The following is an 18,842-nucleotide window of genomic DNA, read 5'->3' on the forward strand; positions in this document are numbered from 1 at the left end:
TACATTGTAATCCTTTAATTTAAATATTTAAAAGTTTGTGTGCTGCTGCGCTTCCCTGTGTGTGTAACAAGCACGTGTGTGTAATAAGCAGAGTGTGTGTGTAATAAACAGAGTGTACGCGCGTTGTGGACCCGCCTATAGGCGCACATTACTAACCTGCTCTTTAAATAACAAAAACATACTGTGCCATTGAGTTTAGACCAGGTTTCAGGCGGTCAATGGCTCAGTCTGTTTCTGTTCCTCAAAATAGCAACACTCCAACAACACGCCCGAACACACACCTCAGACCAGAAGGCCATGGGCGCAAATGCATTTGCTATTTAAACAACGTGGATGTGAAAATGAAAAGTGCTTCGGGCTGAAACTAGCAAAACACAAAATTAAAAATTCGAAAATTTTAAAAATGAGTAAAAGTTTCTAAGTGCATTAAAAATTATCATATCATTACAAAAATAACAGATAAGACTTTTAATTTACGATTCATATTTTAATGTATATACAGTATATACACAAAATGTGGAATCGTAAAGAGCAAAGCTTACATTTTCTGAATATCAAACAAACAACTGGACAGACACACATCTAATGCACACATCTAAGTGTAATGCATTAGGTTCAATCCCAGCTAACATGGAACGTTCCCATAACTCTCACTAACGTTCTGAAAATGTTAGGACAAAACGTTCTTAAAACATTTAAAAACATGGATGTTTTGAACATTCGGAAAACATGCAGAAATAAAGTTTTCATAACTTAATGGGAATGTTAGCAAGAACATATTTTTAGCTGGGATGAAGTCAGTGTGTTATTCTTGCTTGCCTGTATGTTTTATGCAAAGCTTGCATTCATTGTTTGTTTCTTATTCTCTTTAATGATCAAACAAGTAGTACATTTTAATGTTAGATAAACGTCCAACCAAAAAATACGTTCCATGAACAATATATGAATAATATTTTTGCGCTAGCGTTTTGAGAAAGACCGAATATTCTATTAATGTTACTGGAATAAAGTTTGTTCATAACTTTGAGAGAACCTTGCCAGAACGTTAGCTAAAGTGATGAGAGGGTTCCCGGAGCTGGGAATCTGCTAAATGCGACCATAAGGTTTTAAGATATTATAAATATTATAACACCATAACTTTCTGTAAAGCTGCTTTGAAACAATGTGTATTGTGAATAGCCCTATACAAAAAAAATTGACTTTGACAAATAACACTCCAAAGATGTTTCATTAAAACATTTCTCAAAACGTTTTATGCAAACATTCCAAGAACATTTAGCAAATATTAATAACATCATAAAGATATTCTGAGAATGTTGTTCTAAAAACATTTTCTCTCAAAATTACGAGAACACATATTAACTATTAATAGCAATTTAAGAACGTTCCATAAACATTATTTTAAGAAGGTTTTGTCCTAACATTTCCATAACTTTTAAAGAACGTTAGTGAAAGTTATGGGAACGTTCCCTGTTAGCTGGGTGGACTAGTTATTTCTGCATGGTCTGTCTTTCAGAATGCAGTTCGTGTTAGCAAAATGTTCAGATTTTGAAGTAAAATGGATCAAATGGTTTGCAGGTTCCCTGACTAAAAGCGATGATGACACATACCCCAGCAAAGGATGTGAACGGCATGTCCGGCATGCGTGGCATTTACAAGAACAATCCAGTTTGCCAGAAACCGGAACAACCCAAAAATTCCCAGAGACGGAAGAATTTGTCCACAATTGATCATAGGACAAGATAAATCGTTTACATAAAGACTTTTATTAGTGTGGCCTTTCTAGAAATGGCAAGTTGTGAAATTGACATAGAACATGTATGAAGCTCTGCGATCTACAGTTTTTACTCTAAAATTAACAAAAAAAATGTTAAAAACAAGCATGTCCCACCGATGCTTTCAAAATGTCAGCAGTTACTGTTAAATTAATATTAAAATGTTTCATTTTGTGTTTACAGTCTAACAAATCTAACAAATTTCAAACAAAACCTGTGAACAGACCTGTGGCCACACATGCAGTGTGAAGGTCTGTCCACGGGTCGGACACGGAGAGAAAATCAATGTTCAGTCTCATGAACACTGCAGCGTTTGAGCTGTGGATATCACACAACACTTCTGCTTCAGCTGGGTTCTTCAGGCCTATTTCTCTCTGCCACTCTTGCAACTGCTGAAGATAATCACAGAAGAACATCCAACCAGAAATGAGCCATCACTGAACTTACTTAAGCTGGACTATGACACTATTTTCTTAAGAAAATAGTATTTAGTAAATACTATTTAGTAAATAGTATATAGTAAATACTATTTTCTAGATCTGCCACGGCAGAAACAATCTTTGTTGCATTATTTTCTTGTTATCACTATAAAGCTGATTTGAAACAATCTGTATTGTAATAAGCGCTGTAGAAATAAAGGGAACTTGATAAACCTTTTATAGAAGTATATCCATAAATTACAGCACAATCATAGTAATTGCTTCAAAAGTCACAGGAATTTTCCTGTTACACTAAAGCAAAGAATGAGGTTTTAACTCGTGGGATAGAAACTCTTTAATGCCATCCGGTATGTGCTATCAGATATCTAAAATGATTGAAATGCTTTTCATTTAACCTGTAACTGGTCTGTCAGGATTTCTTTCATTAAAGGAATGGTTCTCCTACACAACCTCTGCGCAAACACCGACGTCGCGCACATGCACATCATGTGTTCGGTGCGTGTTTGAATATATATATATATATATATGCGCTAGCGTGTAGTCCTTCTTTACAAATCAACCCTCAACAAACTACTTGTCTGGCCTTAAATATGTGTAATACAGAATTATTTATCGCATCCGCGTAGCCATGTGGGGACTCTGTACAGATAAAACAACATCATTTTATCTATACTGAGGTAAAGGGAAGGGAAGGAGGCCTTCACAGGGGAGAGACTAGTTGAGACTAGGTCCTTCATCAGGTCTGGATACGGCCTGGATCCGGCGGACTGCAGTAAACCTCGGGATAAACAGAGAGACTAATATTAGCGCAGGCGCCATTCGAGTACATCAGGATTTATGAGAAGTGTTCCCGGTTCCGGTTGACCTGATCTATGCAGCCTAACATTGAATTATAGAAGTTGATAATGTGTGTATGCTAGGTCAAAGAGATGTGTTTTTAGTCTAGCTTTGAACTGACAGAGTGTGTCTGCTTCCCGGACAATGTTAGGAAGACTGTTCCAGAGTTTTGGTGCTAAATAGGAGAAGGATCTACAGCCAGCAGTCGATTTTGATATTCTAGGTATTATCAGCTGGCCAGAATTTTGAGATCGCAATAGCCGTAAAGGACTATAATGCGTTAAGAGCTTGCTCAAGCACTGCGGAGCTAAACCATTTAGTGCTTTGTAAGTAATCAACAATATTTTAAAATGTATACGATGTTTAATAGGGAGCCAGTGCAGTGTTGACAGAACAGGGCTAATATGGTCATACTTCCTGGTTCTGGTAAGAACTCGAGCTCCTGCGTTTTGGACCAGCTGTAGTTTATTAAGCGTGCAGGGCAACCACCCAGTAGAGCATTACAATAATCTAGCCTTGAGGTCATGAACGCATGAACTAATTTTTAAGCATTTGTCATTGAGAGCACAAACAACGTCTCTGTGGCTCAGCATAAGTAATCCATACGACTCCAGTGGTTTAATCCACGATTTCTCAAGGGATCTAATCAGTTTGGGGTGAAAACATGCTAAAAATTTACTTTTTTCTTCACTGCACTAGCCATTGCAACAGTCTCTACCCTTGTGCATAAATACACTTTGGTCATGCATTAGTTTAGGGTCCAATTCTCACTAATAACTTACTATTAATTAGGACTTTTGACTAATTACTGTTAGTTAATAAGTTGTTAAGTTTAGGTATTGAGTAGATTAAGTATGTAGAATATGGTCATGCAGAATAAGGCATTAATATGTGCTTTATAAGTACTAATAAACAGACAATATCCTAGTAATATTCATGCTAATAAGCAACTAGTTCATTGTAAGAATTGGACCCTAAACTAAAGTGTTACCTACTCTTTAGCATAATACTGATTGCATGTCTTGTGGTCTGTAAAATCTGATTGTGATTAAACCAGATGATAGCAAATTAGCTCCTAAACATTACGTTGGGATTAGTGGAATTGCATTGGCATGTTTAAAATTATAGTTATCTGACCGTTATCAGTTCATAGTAGTAACCGAAGAGATGTCGATCACAAGTTCAGTATGGTGTACCACAAGGCTCAGTACTAGGACCACTGCTGTTCACTCTGTACATGCCTTGGGAGATATCATTAGGAAGCATGGCATTAGCTTTCACTGTTACAACTTCAAGACTGGATTATTGTAATGTGCTAGTTGGTTGTCCTGCATTGTCCATAAAAAAGCTACACAGTTAGTTCAATATTTGAGAAAATATGATCATATCACCCCAAATTCTATCATCAAATTTTGCATAAAATATAAAATACTGCTACTTATTATAAACCTCTAAACAGCCTAGCTCATTTATATTTAACCAATCTTCTATGCTACAATCTATTTTAAGGTCAAAAACTATTGATTGTACATATAGCAAAGTCCACGAAAGGAGGTAAAGCTTTTTTACATTTTGCTTCTAAACTCTGGAATAGCCGTCCTGATAATGTTCGGGGCTCAAACACTGAACATGGCACTTTATAAATGTCTTGATCCTTAGGAAATGCTCTGGTTTAACTTTTCCACTCACTAAGCTCCATGGACAAGCGCAACTTTGTTTTATGATAGAGAAAAATTCCCCGAGAAGCATCTGCCTTGATTGAGCGTGTCTGGTGGAGGGGCTCCACGGCTCCGCTGGTGTCCTGAGCTCTTGATCGGAGTGAGTGAGTGAGTAACCCTCCAGAGTCCAGTCAAACTGTTTCGCGCTGCTCCACTGCCACAGCTGTTGCTGAATTACAGGGAAAACTCCCTTGGAGGTGGAATGGACTGAACTTTCCCTGGATGATTCAGACTCCTAATATAGATGCTGAAAACAAATTCTCTAAAGTCAAGCATGAAATATAGTGATAATTGAGGTACTCTGTGTGTAAAGTTGCAGTTTCTTTTTTCTTTTTTTGTATTAAGCAGAATGTTTATAATTTGCAACGATGAAAATGAGTGGACATTGGAGCTAAACTCTCCAGGACAGTGGCTGTTCAGGAGCAGGACTGAAGGACTCTACTTTCCTGCAGAGTTTAACAACCTGATCAAACTCACCCGCCTGCAGCTTTCTAGTGCTGCTGAAGACATTGATTATCTGGTTCAGAGGAGTTTGATCAGGGTTGGATCTGAACTCTTCAGGAAAGTAGATCCTGAGGGACAGGGTTGCCCAGCGCTGGCAGATTACAGTGGGTGCACTGGAGAGAGGAAAATACCGTTCATTTCAGTTAGGATCTTTCTGAATAGCCTCATGTAATTTGGTTATGTTGTCACCTTTTAGAGCAAACCTCAAGGACCTTGAGGGCCAGAACTGCCCATCCTTGTTCAAGAGGGCAATGAGGGAAATGTTCATTGTGGACTTCAGTGGAATAATCTGATATTTATTTGGACGACATTATCATGCTGGCTAAAATAACTGGACGCCAGCCTTGGCCGACTTGTGTTCCAGCATCTTGACAGCTGTGGTTTGCACTTGTATCATTTGACAGTGGACATGTTGTCATCTTCAGTAGCAGCCATTTTGTGCATAAATCACGTCAACCTTACCTTATTACTCCTCACCCAGCAAGTCAAGTCCCCTTCATTTATACAGCGCTTTTTACAATACAGATAGTTTTAAAGCAGCTTTACAGAGATAACAGGAAAATAATGCAACAAAGATTGTTTTGGCTGTACAGCAGATCTAGAAGAAAGTCATTGTCTAGCTTAAGTACGTTTTTAATTGATTGATTTCCATTGTAAAAAACAGTTATTAACTTGGGGGCACAGTTTTCAGCTGGCTGTTCAAGCACTAGAAGAATGACTGCTTCACTGGCTGAAAGAACTAGTGTGAACTAGTACTAGTGAACTAGTGAACCAAAGTGGATGTAATGTTGTGAGACCAAAAGAACTTGTTAGGCCTAACTTGTTGCACTGTTAGGCCGGAGAAAATGTCTGATCTGCTGCACAAGGTTGTAAACGGATCAAAAGACTATGTTTAAGGAGAACAATAGAATATGATTGTGTACTTTCCTATCACACCTCTGGTGTTCAGTGCAAATAACCGTGGATGTTTACCTGAATTTAGACTTACTAAAGTCATGGTCAAACTAGACTTAGACTTAAACTAATACTTATATTAGTACAAATGTTAGCAGAAAAGCCCAGAATAGTTTCATCTTCCACTGCATACCAAAATTCAAACTAGTAATTTGAGAAATCTGAAGTAATTATGTATGCATTACAAGGCTTTACATTGAAAGAATTACTCTCTTCATTACAAGTTATGTAGAGTAACTGGTACTGAGAAGCACACAGAATTTACTTTAGCATGAGGATTTGCTTTTGTAGATCCACAACATGAGTGTTAGCTCATCAGCAGGAGGTACTGGCATGTGATTGGTTCATAGGAAAACGCAAGAATACTACAATTCTTACTCGTTGTTCTTGCAGCTTTTTGTTTTTTGCACAGATTAGAAGAGAATCAGTCCTTCTATTTGTAGTTACTTTTTGCCAAAAATTGCCTTTTATTGTTCTGATGCAAGAGTTGTACAGAGACTTGCTATTGCAAATACATCCACAGACAAGTTGATATGTGACCCTGGACCACAAAACCAGTCACATGGGTAAATTTTTTGAAATTGAGATTCATACATCATATGAAAGCTGAATAAATAAGCTTTCCCTTGAAGTGTGGTTTGTTAGGATTGGACAACGTTTGGCCGAGATACGACAGAAATTTGAATTTGATTTGAAAATCTGGAATCTGAGGGTGCAAAAAAATCGAAACATTGAGAAAATCTCCTTTAAAGTTGTACTTTTATGTTCGCGATTGTGTTGCATTCACTCACAAAAATAAATGTTTTATATATTTACGGTAGGAAATTTACAAAATATCTTCATGGAACATGATCTTTACTTAATATCTTAATGATTTTTGCCATAAAAGAAAATTCTATAATTTTGACCCATACAATGTATTGCTGGCTATTGCCACAAATATACCCGTGCGACTTGTGACTGGTTTTGTGATCCAGGGTCACATATGAGCATGTAAGACATACTGCTTCTGCACTAACAACACATGAAATTACACACAGCAGATCTATATGGGTGGAGCTGGGGGAGGTGGAGGGTTTCTGAAGTCCTGCTTATAGCGAACACTGAACCAAAGGATTTGACTCTATCACCGCCTGCGTTTTTTTAAAAAGTTGCCATTATTTTATTTATTATTATTCAATTATTTTTGATAATTCTCCCAAAACTTTCATGGTCCCCAGATTATTTTGTTGTATGACAATCTGAACATGCAATACAACAAAAGAAGGAACAGAGGTTTTTTTTCTAGCTTCATTTATTCTTTTGTATCAACACTTGAATGAGGGTAAGTTTAATAAAAAACAAAAACTAAATTTTGAACAAAAAGCTGAGAAAATCTCTCCTTACAGCGTGCATAATCAATGCTTTTATCGCTTGTTTCTGCTCCTTTTTTGCCTGTGTTTTGCTCCGGAGATTCTGTACTCTTTCAGAAGTTGTGTAATAGCGCCACCTAACGTATGACAGTGAAAACATGGAAAGCTAGAAAATTCTGTCAGTGCGGGAAAGAGTTAAATGTTGATTAAGAAGCTCATTGGATGCAAATGCAACAGAGACCAATCAGTTTGTGCCATGTAGTGAATTATGTGATAGCTAGCAGATTGCATTAAGGACCAATCAGCCTGAGTTTCATGACTGAACTAGATATCAAACCCTTTAGTGTGGGTTCTGCTCCTCATACCTAACACTGTAAGTATTCTGCTTCGCTCTGTGTCAGTCAGTTTAGCTCCATCTGAAGTAGAGCAGTTTTTCTTTATTCTGCAAGCGTGAGTGTTGATTCCTTTTCGTCCACTTCCCAAGAATGAGCCTGTGTGAGGAAGTGTTTTTGAGATAACAGTGGTTAAACAGGCTGTTTCTCTCACAACCATCATCATCAGCAGCAGCATCTGTGCTGGACACAGTATGAGTTTATCTGCGGGTGTCCAATGAGGACCAGTGACCTACAATTACATCAAATATAGACATTACTGTTGTACTTTCTCTTTTGGTGACAGACATCTGTTGGTCTGCTGCTGCTCTTCTCAAGAGACCGAGCCAGAGAAACCTCTTCTGTTCTTCTTTACCCACTTCTATCTTTCCTTTAACATCTAGGGCTAATATGAAGAAGACTTAGATTTATAGTTTCCACACTGTTTAGATTAAGCTTGGATAACTGCTGAGGGCACCATCATGACTCTGCAGTAAAGACCAACTTTGACCAGCATGAATATCCAAGCAAAAAACGCTGGTCAGCCACCAGTCTCTGCTGAAGACATATCTGGCTCAACGTGATGCTTATCACAGCCTCTTTCCAGAAAACAGCACTGCATTCATCCTATCGGAGCCTGTTGATCTCCAGACCAATGCTCCAGTATCAGTATGGTTTACCATTCTTGGCCTTCACATGTCGCTATATTGCTAATCTTTGCATCAGTTTAACATTCCTTTAAGTTGGCTATCAACCTGTCAGAAGTTTATCACTGCATTACATGTAAAAACTCGCCAACAGCTTAAACTCATAGTTCCAGAATGATGATTTCTGGACTTAACCAAAGAAAAGTAAGCAATGATTCATACTGTCTACATTGTTCAGCGGAAAATATCTGCAATTTCAGTTTCTGTATTTCTCCAGTTTCAGGTTTTAGGTATCTAAGGTATTTCTGTCTGAAATGCCACTGGTGACTATCAAAATAATCTGATGGACGGATAAAAGTGAACCAGTGACTTGTTGCTGTTTAAGTTTTAACAAGTTATTAAAACATTTGAATCCAAAATTGTACTTTTTTAGCAGAGTAACAGAACTTTACATGGATTCCAACCACACCTATAGTACATGCATTTCATTTTAAACCTACTATACAATCATCTTCAATACACACTGACGAATCAAAACATTATGAGCAGTCACAGGTGAAGTGAATATCATTGATCTTCTCCTGACAAGGCCACATATTAAGGTCTGGATACATGTTGGATGCAGGAGAGATGGGCAGGAATGAAGATCTGAGCGACTTTGACCAGAGCCAGACTGTTATAGCAAGGCGACTGGCTCAGAGTATCTCTGAATCGTTGAGGCTTGTGTGTTGCTCCCGGTCAGCAGTGCTGAGGAGGATCAAACACAAACCGGAGACGGTGTTGAGCAGCGAAGGCACCGTCAGGTCCGAGCCAACAGAAGGTCCACTGTGGCACAAGTCACACAAAACTTTAATGCTGTTATGGGAGGAATGTCACACACAGCGTGTCGCACTGTGTCGCTGTGTATATTGGCTGAGTAGACGCTGACCAATCAGAGAGCCTATGATGACCCTGTCCACCGCCTACAATGGGCAAGAGTCAGAACTGGACCTTGGAGGAGTTGAAGAAGGTCGTCTGGTCCAATGAGTCCCACTTTATTTCACATCACGTGGTCTGGTGTGTACACGTGCGCCGTTTACCTGGGGAAGTGATGCATCAGGATCACTGTGGGACGACATGAGCTGGCAGAGGGAGTGTGATGATCTGTGAGACGTTCTGCTGGGAAACCCTGGGTCAGGCCATTCATGTGGACGTCAATCTGACACCTACACCTGCCTAAACACTGCTGCAGATCCCTGGTGGAAGTGGCTCCTTCTGCAGGATAATGCCCCGTCACACTGCACACACTGATCAGGATTGGTTTGAGGAACATCATTATGAGTTTGAGGTGTTGTCCTCCAAATACCCCAGGTCTCAAACCAACTGAACGTGCTGCACCAACAAGTTCAATCCACTTTTGGCTCATCGGTGTGTGTATATTCACAAATGTGTGCTGGTAACCTCCGTATAACTCATTGTAAATATTACTGCTCAGTAAGCATTAGCTATAACATCTTGTACACTTTTTCAACATTGTACTAAAGAGCCAAATCCTTATTCTAATTTAACAACCTATCAAAAAGATACAGAAGTAAAAAGTAGCACTTCGAGCAGCAATACTGCGGATAAAATATAGAATATTATCAACGTCACTATTAAATTGCTATTTGTCTACATTCAGAGACGAAATACAGAAAGGCACATGTGTGTACATTCATTGTGGATGTTTGTCTCCATCTAGTGTCAAAAAGGGTGAAGAGGAAGCGCTTCTCTCAAGACCACAGCAATAAACGAGGGAATTTTATTTTTTGAAAAGCCTTTTATACAAGGAACCTGTGACTCCTATCATCTATACTAGAATGTGTAAAGTTGTAATTTGTTTAAAGAATATAAGGCAACGTCTGCTGCCTTGAGGACTAATATTGACTACATAGGCGGATGAAAAACACACAAGACCTGTTTCACCTTCTGCAATCTCATTTTAACACAAAGGAGATGCTCAGGGAACACAGTGCTGTAAATATTAAAAAAAAACTTTGCTTCTCTCTGATTTTCTGATTGGTTGCAGATCTTCAACCAGAATCTATGAATAAAACTATGAATGTCACAGTCCATGAACAAAAAACACAATGACACACGTCTTTCATGTTTTTATTAAAGAGAGTTATACAACACTCAGTGTGAAGTGATTGTACATTATGAACTGGTAAAAAAATTTAAATCCTTCTTCTTTATTTAATAATTAGAAATTACTTAAAATAAATGGCATAAATCATAACCATAAATTGCATGTTAGTTTGTTTTAATTAAGGTTTTTTATTGACCTGTTTTACTATTGTTGTAGAGTAGGGGTGTCCAACCCTGCCTCGTCCTGCTCACACACACCTGATGATCCTGAAGACCTTTACAGCGGCATCACGTGTGTTTACTGGGTCGCAGGATTAGACACCCCTGCCCTGTTGAAGACATTTTGGAAACACGTTACAATAAGTCCCATTTGTAAGTCCCATTCAACTACATTAATTAATATGAATAATTAAAATACTTCAAAAGCATTAATTTCAACATTTACAAATACATTATCATCATCTGTTAATATTATTTGAATTGAACAGTTTTTTAAACTAACATTAAAAGAGACAAATAAACTGTAACATTAACAAAGATGAATAAATACTGTATCAAATGTATTGATCATTGTTAGTTAATGCATTAACATTAACTAATAGGACATTATTGTAAAGTGTAACTGTAAATTAGTAATTAAGTAACACATGGTTAGTGCATATCCTGAGCATTGCACCGACTGATGTCCATATAAAGATTATGTGTGATAATGTTATGAATGACATAACTTTCCATATGAAAATAGCCCTATAAATTACAGATTACCTTGAAGTCCTTTCTCGTCCTGAAATGCAGCCCACAGTTTACCATCAACATGGACATGATGACTAGAGTTCAGGTGTCGGTTTCCTCTTGGTCGGTAAAGACTTCTCTCCAGAACTGTGTGACGGTGAAGTTTCTGTTCCTGCGCAGCATCAGTCCGAGCGCTCTGGCTTCTCTCTTGGACTGCTCATAACTGGATCTCCACATCTGCCGAAGAGGCGAGCTTGAGCTCTCGGCAAAGTCAAACAGTTTTGGAGATGGGCACTTGAGGTGGCTCTCTTCAGCCCGCCAGACTTTAGACGGCAGCTTCTGTCATCGACCGAATAAAAGAGAACTAGTTAACAATAGCAAAAAGTTTTGACTTAAGTTAAATCAACTCAACTTAAGTAAAATCAACTCAACAACTCAACTCAACTAAATTTACCTCAACTAAACTAAACTCAACTCAGCTTAAATCAACTCAACTTAACTCAAGTCAACTCAATTTAAATCAACTCAACAATCAACTCAACTTAACTCAAGTCAACTCAATTTAAATCAACTTAACAATGTATCTTAACTCAATTCAGCAATTTATCTTAACTTAACTCACGTCAATTCAACTCAAATTTAGATCAACTCAGCAATTTAACTTTACTCAACTCAACAATTTATCTTAAAAGGTAACTCTCGCCAAATTGCAACCTAAGGTCTTTTTGTTAATCTACCCGAGATAATCTACCCATTAATCTTTTCGTTTAAAAGCATAATTAGGATGGAAACGCCACTTTTAAGATTGACCGTATTTTCGTTTTCGGTCAAATTTCCTTGTGAATGGGAGCGCTTGGGGCACAAATATTGGCGCTTTTCCATTACCAGTACCAGCTCAACTCGACTCGCCTCGGCTCACTTTTCGCTCCGTTTTCCATTGCAGATAGTACCTCCACAATAGTACCGCGTCGTCATAGCGACGCCGCAGAAAACTGCCATGACTTAATCTTCTACGCGAGACGCGCGAGACACACCCGCTACCAACACACACAGGACAATGGAGGAAATCGAGTGTATGCTGTTTTTGGATGTTTTTGTTTTTGCTGTTTTTTATTCAGGATACTCCGTCTGGCGCGTGCAATGATGACGCAGTGAATAGTGACGATTCTCTCTGACCAATCAGCAGTCTGTCGTGTTTTCACGTCACATTTTAGTATCGCCTCAGCTTGCCCCAGCTCGCTTAGAACCTCGCCGGAGGTGGTACGAAAAAAAGTACCTGGAAGCAGGTACAGGTACAACTTTTACACAGTGGAAAACCAAACAAAGCCGAGTCGAGTCGAGCCGAGCCGAGCCGAGCTGGTACTGTGTAGTGGAAAAGCGCCATATGATAGCATCAAAATCGCTACTTTTAAAACACTAAAGGCTCGACACAACATGAAACTTTGCTGGAAGTATCACCAGGGGCTCTACACATTAACTCCAGCATTGAGAACAGTGTTTGTGTACACAGAGTTTACTAAAAAGAAAGGTTTTGAACAACTGTTGTTGTTTCCAGCCGCCATCATTTTGACAGTCAAATCGATCTCCGAATGCGAATGAACTGACTCTGAATTTAAGTATTGTTTCTTATATGAGGATCCTTTTTCAAATACAAGGTCAATATTGATTTTCACTAACGACAAAACAACAAATTATCCGGGACCGTGAATTTATATGGAACTAAGCTTTGGGAGCTTTCCATCTTTACTCTCCTCCCTGTTGCATTCGGAGATCGACTATTTTTGACTGACAAAATGCCAATGTAGACTACACAAACAATGTAGTCAATGCTGGAGTTCATGTGTAGAGCCCCTGGTGATACTTCCAGCAAAGTTTCATGTTGTGTCGAGCCTTCTTAGTGTTTTAAAAATAGCGATTTTGATGCTATCACTGAAGTGCCCCAAGCACTCCCATTCAAAAGGCATTTTGACCGAAAATGAAAATACGGTGAATCTTAAAAGTGGTGTTTCCATCCTAATTATGCTTTTACACGAAAGCTTGCCTCGGGTAGATTAACAAAAATAGCCTAGGTTGCAATGTAGAAACATCAAGTCATTACCTTTTCCTGCCTGTGGATATTCTCCCAGACCCTGTTGCACACCATGCACTCAAAGACGTCGATGAAGTTATCCTGACCGATATCCTGAACACCCCACGGACGTTCCTTCAGCTCTGTCACCAGATTCACATTCGAGATTTCACGCTTGTGCTTCCACTCCAGGTACTTAAGATATTCCCAGTCATTCTTGTCCAGCCTCTTTAAATACTGAGCGAGCTTCTCCGGCGGCTCGTCGGGATGGACCACGACCGCGCTCCTGTTATCCGGCAGCCACATGTGTACGTTGGGAGCTCCGTAGTACACTGGCACAACACCTATCTTGAGCGGCCTCCACAGTTTCTCAGTGATATAGTCCTCACAGATGGCGTTCTCAAAGGCCAGGACGAACTTGTACTGGGCGAGGATCTGGTAGAAATCCTGATCGTCCATTGCAGTGGAGTCTCTCAGATGGGGCGGCAGGTCTTTATTATGAAGACACTGCCCGTACGAGTCCACTTGAATGTGCTGCATCAGCTCTTGAACGTAGACATCTCTATCGGACGGCGGGTGGCAGTCAGACTGGACGTACACCACAGGCGCCAGGGTTTTCCTCAGGTGGTTTTTGTAGGCCAGAGGGAGCAGATGTGTGTGTGCGGTGAGCGCGCGGATGCCCTCCAGGTGTTGTGTGGTGAGGGGCAGGTGAGCGTGCCGGCTGAAGCTCGCCGTGTGGTTGAACAGGGTAATGAGCGGCTCGTGGAAAAGCTTGTAGTTATTCTTGGGCGACTCCTCGTGAAACAGCGCCCACTGGTGCTGCTCGAGTCTCGGAAGAGGGAGACTGTCAACGCTGAAATCGGTACCTGAGGAAAACAAACAAGTAGAAGGTTCAGTACAAGGTCTGTAATCACTATTTGTGCAATTATGTTGAATGCTATTGGTCCTTTGGTTTATTGTAATAACTGAAAATAATATTAAGATTTAATAAATAAACATGGGATTGCTGTTCCAGGTGGATGAGCTTTTAGTTATGTGATCTCACATGAGATCCACCAAAAGCAAACCACAACATTCATGATGAAGGAGGTCCAAAAATATATAAAAAGCATAAATAAAGCAAACCACTATACAAACAAGAACCAACAAGGGACTGAACTAAACAGGGGTATATATATATATACACACACGCGCGCAAGACTAAATGAGTCAATAAACGAGGAACAGGTGAACACAATGGGTTGCCATGGAAACACATAACACATTAGAAAAATAGAGAAAACTAGACGCATGAACAAGGAGAACTAAAGCAAACCCGAAACCGTGTCCTTTTTTTGAATAAGTAATTACTTTGCTAGCACTAAAGAAGTATGTTCTGTGTAGTATGAATTCAATTCAATTCACATTTATTTGTATAGCGCTTTTCACAATACATAGTTTCAAAGAAGCTTTACAGAAAATGCATGTTTCAACACATTACAATTTAGGTTATTATTTTGGTTACAAGGTTATGAGATGCATTTTGCTTGCTCAGGCAATTAGAAAAGATGTAGAAATACCAGGATTCCAATTTAAAGGAAATAAACACAAAATATGTCTATATGCAGATGATATTCTTATGACAATCTCCGACTCAGACTCCAGTTTACCTAAACTTATGCCATGCCTTGAACAGTTTGGTTGGTAAATTTAGACAAAACTCAAACCCTCTCTTTTAATTATTAACCACAGGAGAACATACAAACAAAACAAATAATATTAAATATTTAGAAGTTGTGTGACAAAAATCTATCCACATCCATATCCATAACAAATCCATAACAAAAGAACTAAAAGTAGATTTGGACAGATGGATGGCTGCCCTAAATCAGCTGTATAATAAAAATTATAAGAACGTTACATTACAGTTTCTATTCCAATCACTGCCTGTAGAGATTCCCAAAAAAACAGTTTAATGACTGGAACTGCATGACCTCTAGATTAATATGGCAAAATCAGAAGCCTAGGGTCAGACCTTAAACACTACAATCGAAGGAGAGAGGAAGACTGTCTCTTCCCTGTTTGGAGGATTATTACACAGCAGCACAGTTGAAATATCCAGTTTGTTGGTGTAATGATGAGTATGAAGCGAGATGGAAAGAATTAGCCGGACATTCCTCTCCCCTCCTTATTAGGGGATAAAGCCACTAAGATTAAGCACTCTAATTAACTGAGCCGTTGGACGATGGTTCCTCTCAATATTTGGTTCAAGGAATGTAAAAATGTTGAGCTTGAGAAACAAACAGGGTTGTTAAGATGGGTGGCCTATGACAAACATGTTAAATCTGCACAGTTGCATTCAAGGTTTAATTAAACCCTATACCCTACAATCTCATCCAATACGAAAAATAAAAAATTGACCAATCAGAATCAAGGACTGGAACTAACCGTTTAATAAACTGAAATAAAATTGATATTGGGATTCGAGATGGAGTACAGCTTCGGTACAGTATATTTAGGAAACATACCAACTGATCTTAATACTCAAGAGTCAAGACAAGTACCTATACCTAAAGTATTATTGGTTGCTGGTAAGAAAGCAATAACTAAGAAATGGCTGAATGACAATCCACCAACAAAATACAGTGGGATAGTGTTGTAAAAGATATGAATGATATGAACAAACTGACCTTCTCGCTAAGATTAAACATGGATACATTTTACATCGGGAGATATTGTAAATGTACCTCACTCCTGGGACTACTGGGAGAGTAACCCCTAGTATGAAGTGAACTGTAAATGAACAACATAACTGTGAGTGATACCCCTAGTGACCAGTCTGTTCTGTTCTTTTGCATGTGTCCTACTAAAAGAATATAAAAGTTAAAAAAAAACAATGAACCAGTATAATATAAGCATGATTTTCAGTGGATAAACAAAGTTTAAGTTGAGTTTATGTTTGGAAAGTACCCCAATATGACCCAGAGATTTCTGTCCATTCAATAAAAAGCATATATAATGTGGTATATATTAAGGATGCATGATATATTGATACTATATTCCCAATATTACAGATTCTTAATTTTACCAATATCAGCTGATATTAGATATTTACATTTTTACATGTAGATAACCTTTGCTGTCATCTAACAATCACCTAAACATTAATCACTAATAATTGAATTACATTGAGAAATGTAATCTTTAGCAAATCTCCAAATATATTTCCATTTTCATACTGTACATCATAATGTTGTGATGGCTACATTTATTTGTAGCATTTAAAACAATTGCTACAAGTTTATTGCATTTTATTTAGACAATCTTAATATCGGCTTGTTGGTATTGGACCGAATTGTAATATTGGTGCATCCTTCCTCAATATATATACCAAATGAATATGAATGAGGGAATAAAATGAATGTTTACACCACAACTCACCATAGAAAAGAAAAGCTTTTGTCTGTGGATGTGAATGATAGGACCTGTTAACAGTGAAGAAGCATCTGTTGCGGCCACAGTGTCCGAGGCGTCCCAGCTCTCCCGTCAGAGGAGACCACCACACGATCACAGGGTACGGGCCCTCGGGCGCCTGTCCCGGGACCTGCCGTCTGCTGTGTGCCTGCTCAAACCGGCCCAGCTCCTCAACAACCTGCAGAGAGAGACGCGAGTACAGGACGGCTGAGACCACTGCAGCACACATGAGGAGGAGGAGGAGGAGGAGGAGGAGGAGGAGGAGGAGGAGGAGGAGGAGGAGGAGAGTACAGGACGGCTGAGACCACTGCACACATGAGGAGGAGGAGGAGGAGGAGGAGGAGGAGGAGGAGGAGGAGGAGGAGGAGGAGGAGGAGGAGGAGAGTACAGGACGGCTGAGACCACTGCACACATGAGGAGGAGGAGGAGGAGGAGGAGGAGGAGGAGGAGGAGGAGGAGGAGGAGGAGAGTACAGGACGGCTGAGACCACTGCACACATGAGGAGGAGGAGGAGGAGGAGGAGGAGGAGGAGGAGGAGGAGGAGGAGGAGGAGGAGGAGGAGGAGAAGGAGGAGGAGGAGGAGGAGAAGGAGGAGAAGGAGGAGAAGGAGAGTACAGGACGGCTGAGACCACTGCACACATGAGGACAAGCACATCTCACACTGTCTGCAGACACACACTTCTTCTACAAGCTGTTTTATTTGTTATGAAACTCCTATATGAGACATGCAATACATCTAATAGTGAAAATAGCAACCAAATCAGCTGTTATTTATTTCATATGTCAGGTTGCAAGGATGGAAAAGGGGAGATTTTAGTAAAAGGAAATACCAGGGATGAGGAAAAGGACAGAGATTTATCCAGATGTTAGTGAGAGACTTGAGCAGATCCCGAGAGCCACCTGTGAACACGAGACACTTTAAAGCGAGCACACTTATGGTGGTGTTCTGCATGGCCGTGTCTCAAACCCCAGTGAGCTGCTACGAGTAGGCGCGTTCACGCCACGGAATCGAGCGCGTGCACGGACTAGGTGAGACGCTTACTAAGTTTAGAGACACGGGCTCTCGCCATAAAACAACATTTGATGGTTAGGTGTTCAAATCTTTGCCGACTATCTGAAGCTTCAGATAAAAGATAAAGTTAATGTTTTACCTGAAATGTCATGATTAAAAACACAAACGCACACGCGCAGAGACAAAAAGCACAAAGTTTTTTAACAGAGATTCGCCACATGTCAAATACGCTGTCCGTAAGCGTAACATTAAAAAGTTAATACTTCCAGCTTATTTCTTTGAATTCTATGTTGCTGTTTTTAAAATAGGCATATCTGCATGTTTTTATTCCTGTAAATTATATTGATCCTGTAGCGGCTGTCCGACGAGCGTCTTTCCGTATACTTCATCGTCACTTCCGTTATGCGCCCCTTTAAACTACAGAGAGGAAGTTACCATGGAAACACATGCTTTGAGGCGAGTGATGTCGAAAGTTTCAGGTTTTGTTTCGTCCGTGGTTTTGCTATTTGCTGTGTGTGACATTAGTGTCTATAGAAAAATATTGCGCACAACTTTTAATAGCCTGATATTACAAAAAAATAATAATTATTTACTCATGGTCGGAAGCTGATGTCCTCCTGAAGATACACCAAACCAGGTTTGTACAGAAGTATATGTTTGACATAATCAACACACATCACGCTAAATATGAAGCTCCATCACAGTCTGTGCATTTGACCACATGCTCTTCTTTTATCTAGTGATAGATGATTTGTCCTTAAACATGACATTTAATGCAATGTAACATACATTCACTCATATAGCCTAACTAATCTTCAGATCAAATCTGCGAAACAAGCAGATCATGATTCACCAAAATTTATCGTGCTAAAA

General features: G+C 39.4%; 1 protein-coding gene across 2 annotated transcripts; it reads right to left on the minus strand.

Annotated features, from left to right (window-relative positions):
• Nucleotides 1-10,714: 10,714 nt before the first annotated feature.
• pofut3 (protein O-fucosyltransferase 3) lies at nt 10,715-18,362 on the minus strand. Of its 2 annotated transcripts, XR_014604721.1 has the most exons (5): nt 18,109-18,362; nt 16,925-17,135; nt 13,535-14,370; nt 11,470-11,775; nt 10,715-11,033 (listed from the first exon to the last, which is right to left on the minus strand). XR_014604721.1 is itself a non-coding variant. In XM_084105476.1 (4 exons), the coding sequence occupies exons 1-4, from the start codon at nt 18,187-18,189 to the stop codon at nt 11,539-11,541; spliced, it is 1,365 nt and encodes a 454-aa protein (XP_083961602.1). In that variant the 5' UTR covers nt 18,190-18,362; the 3' UTR covers nt 10,715-11,538. The 2 variants fall into 2 exon arrangements, 1 of the variants encoding a protein (XP_083961602.1); XM_084105476.1 differs by having other exon boundaries at nt 10,715-11,775.
• Nucleotides 18,363-18,842: the final 480 nt, after the last annotated feature.

This window comes from Abramis brama (genome assembly GCF_963993115.1).
Source record: "Abramis brama genome assembly, chromosome: 25".
In the NCBI taxonomy this organism is placed as follows: Eukaryota; Metazoa; Chordata; class Actinopteri; order Cypriniformes; family Leuciscidae; genus Abramis; species Abramis brama.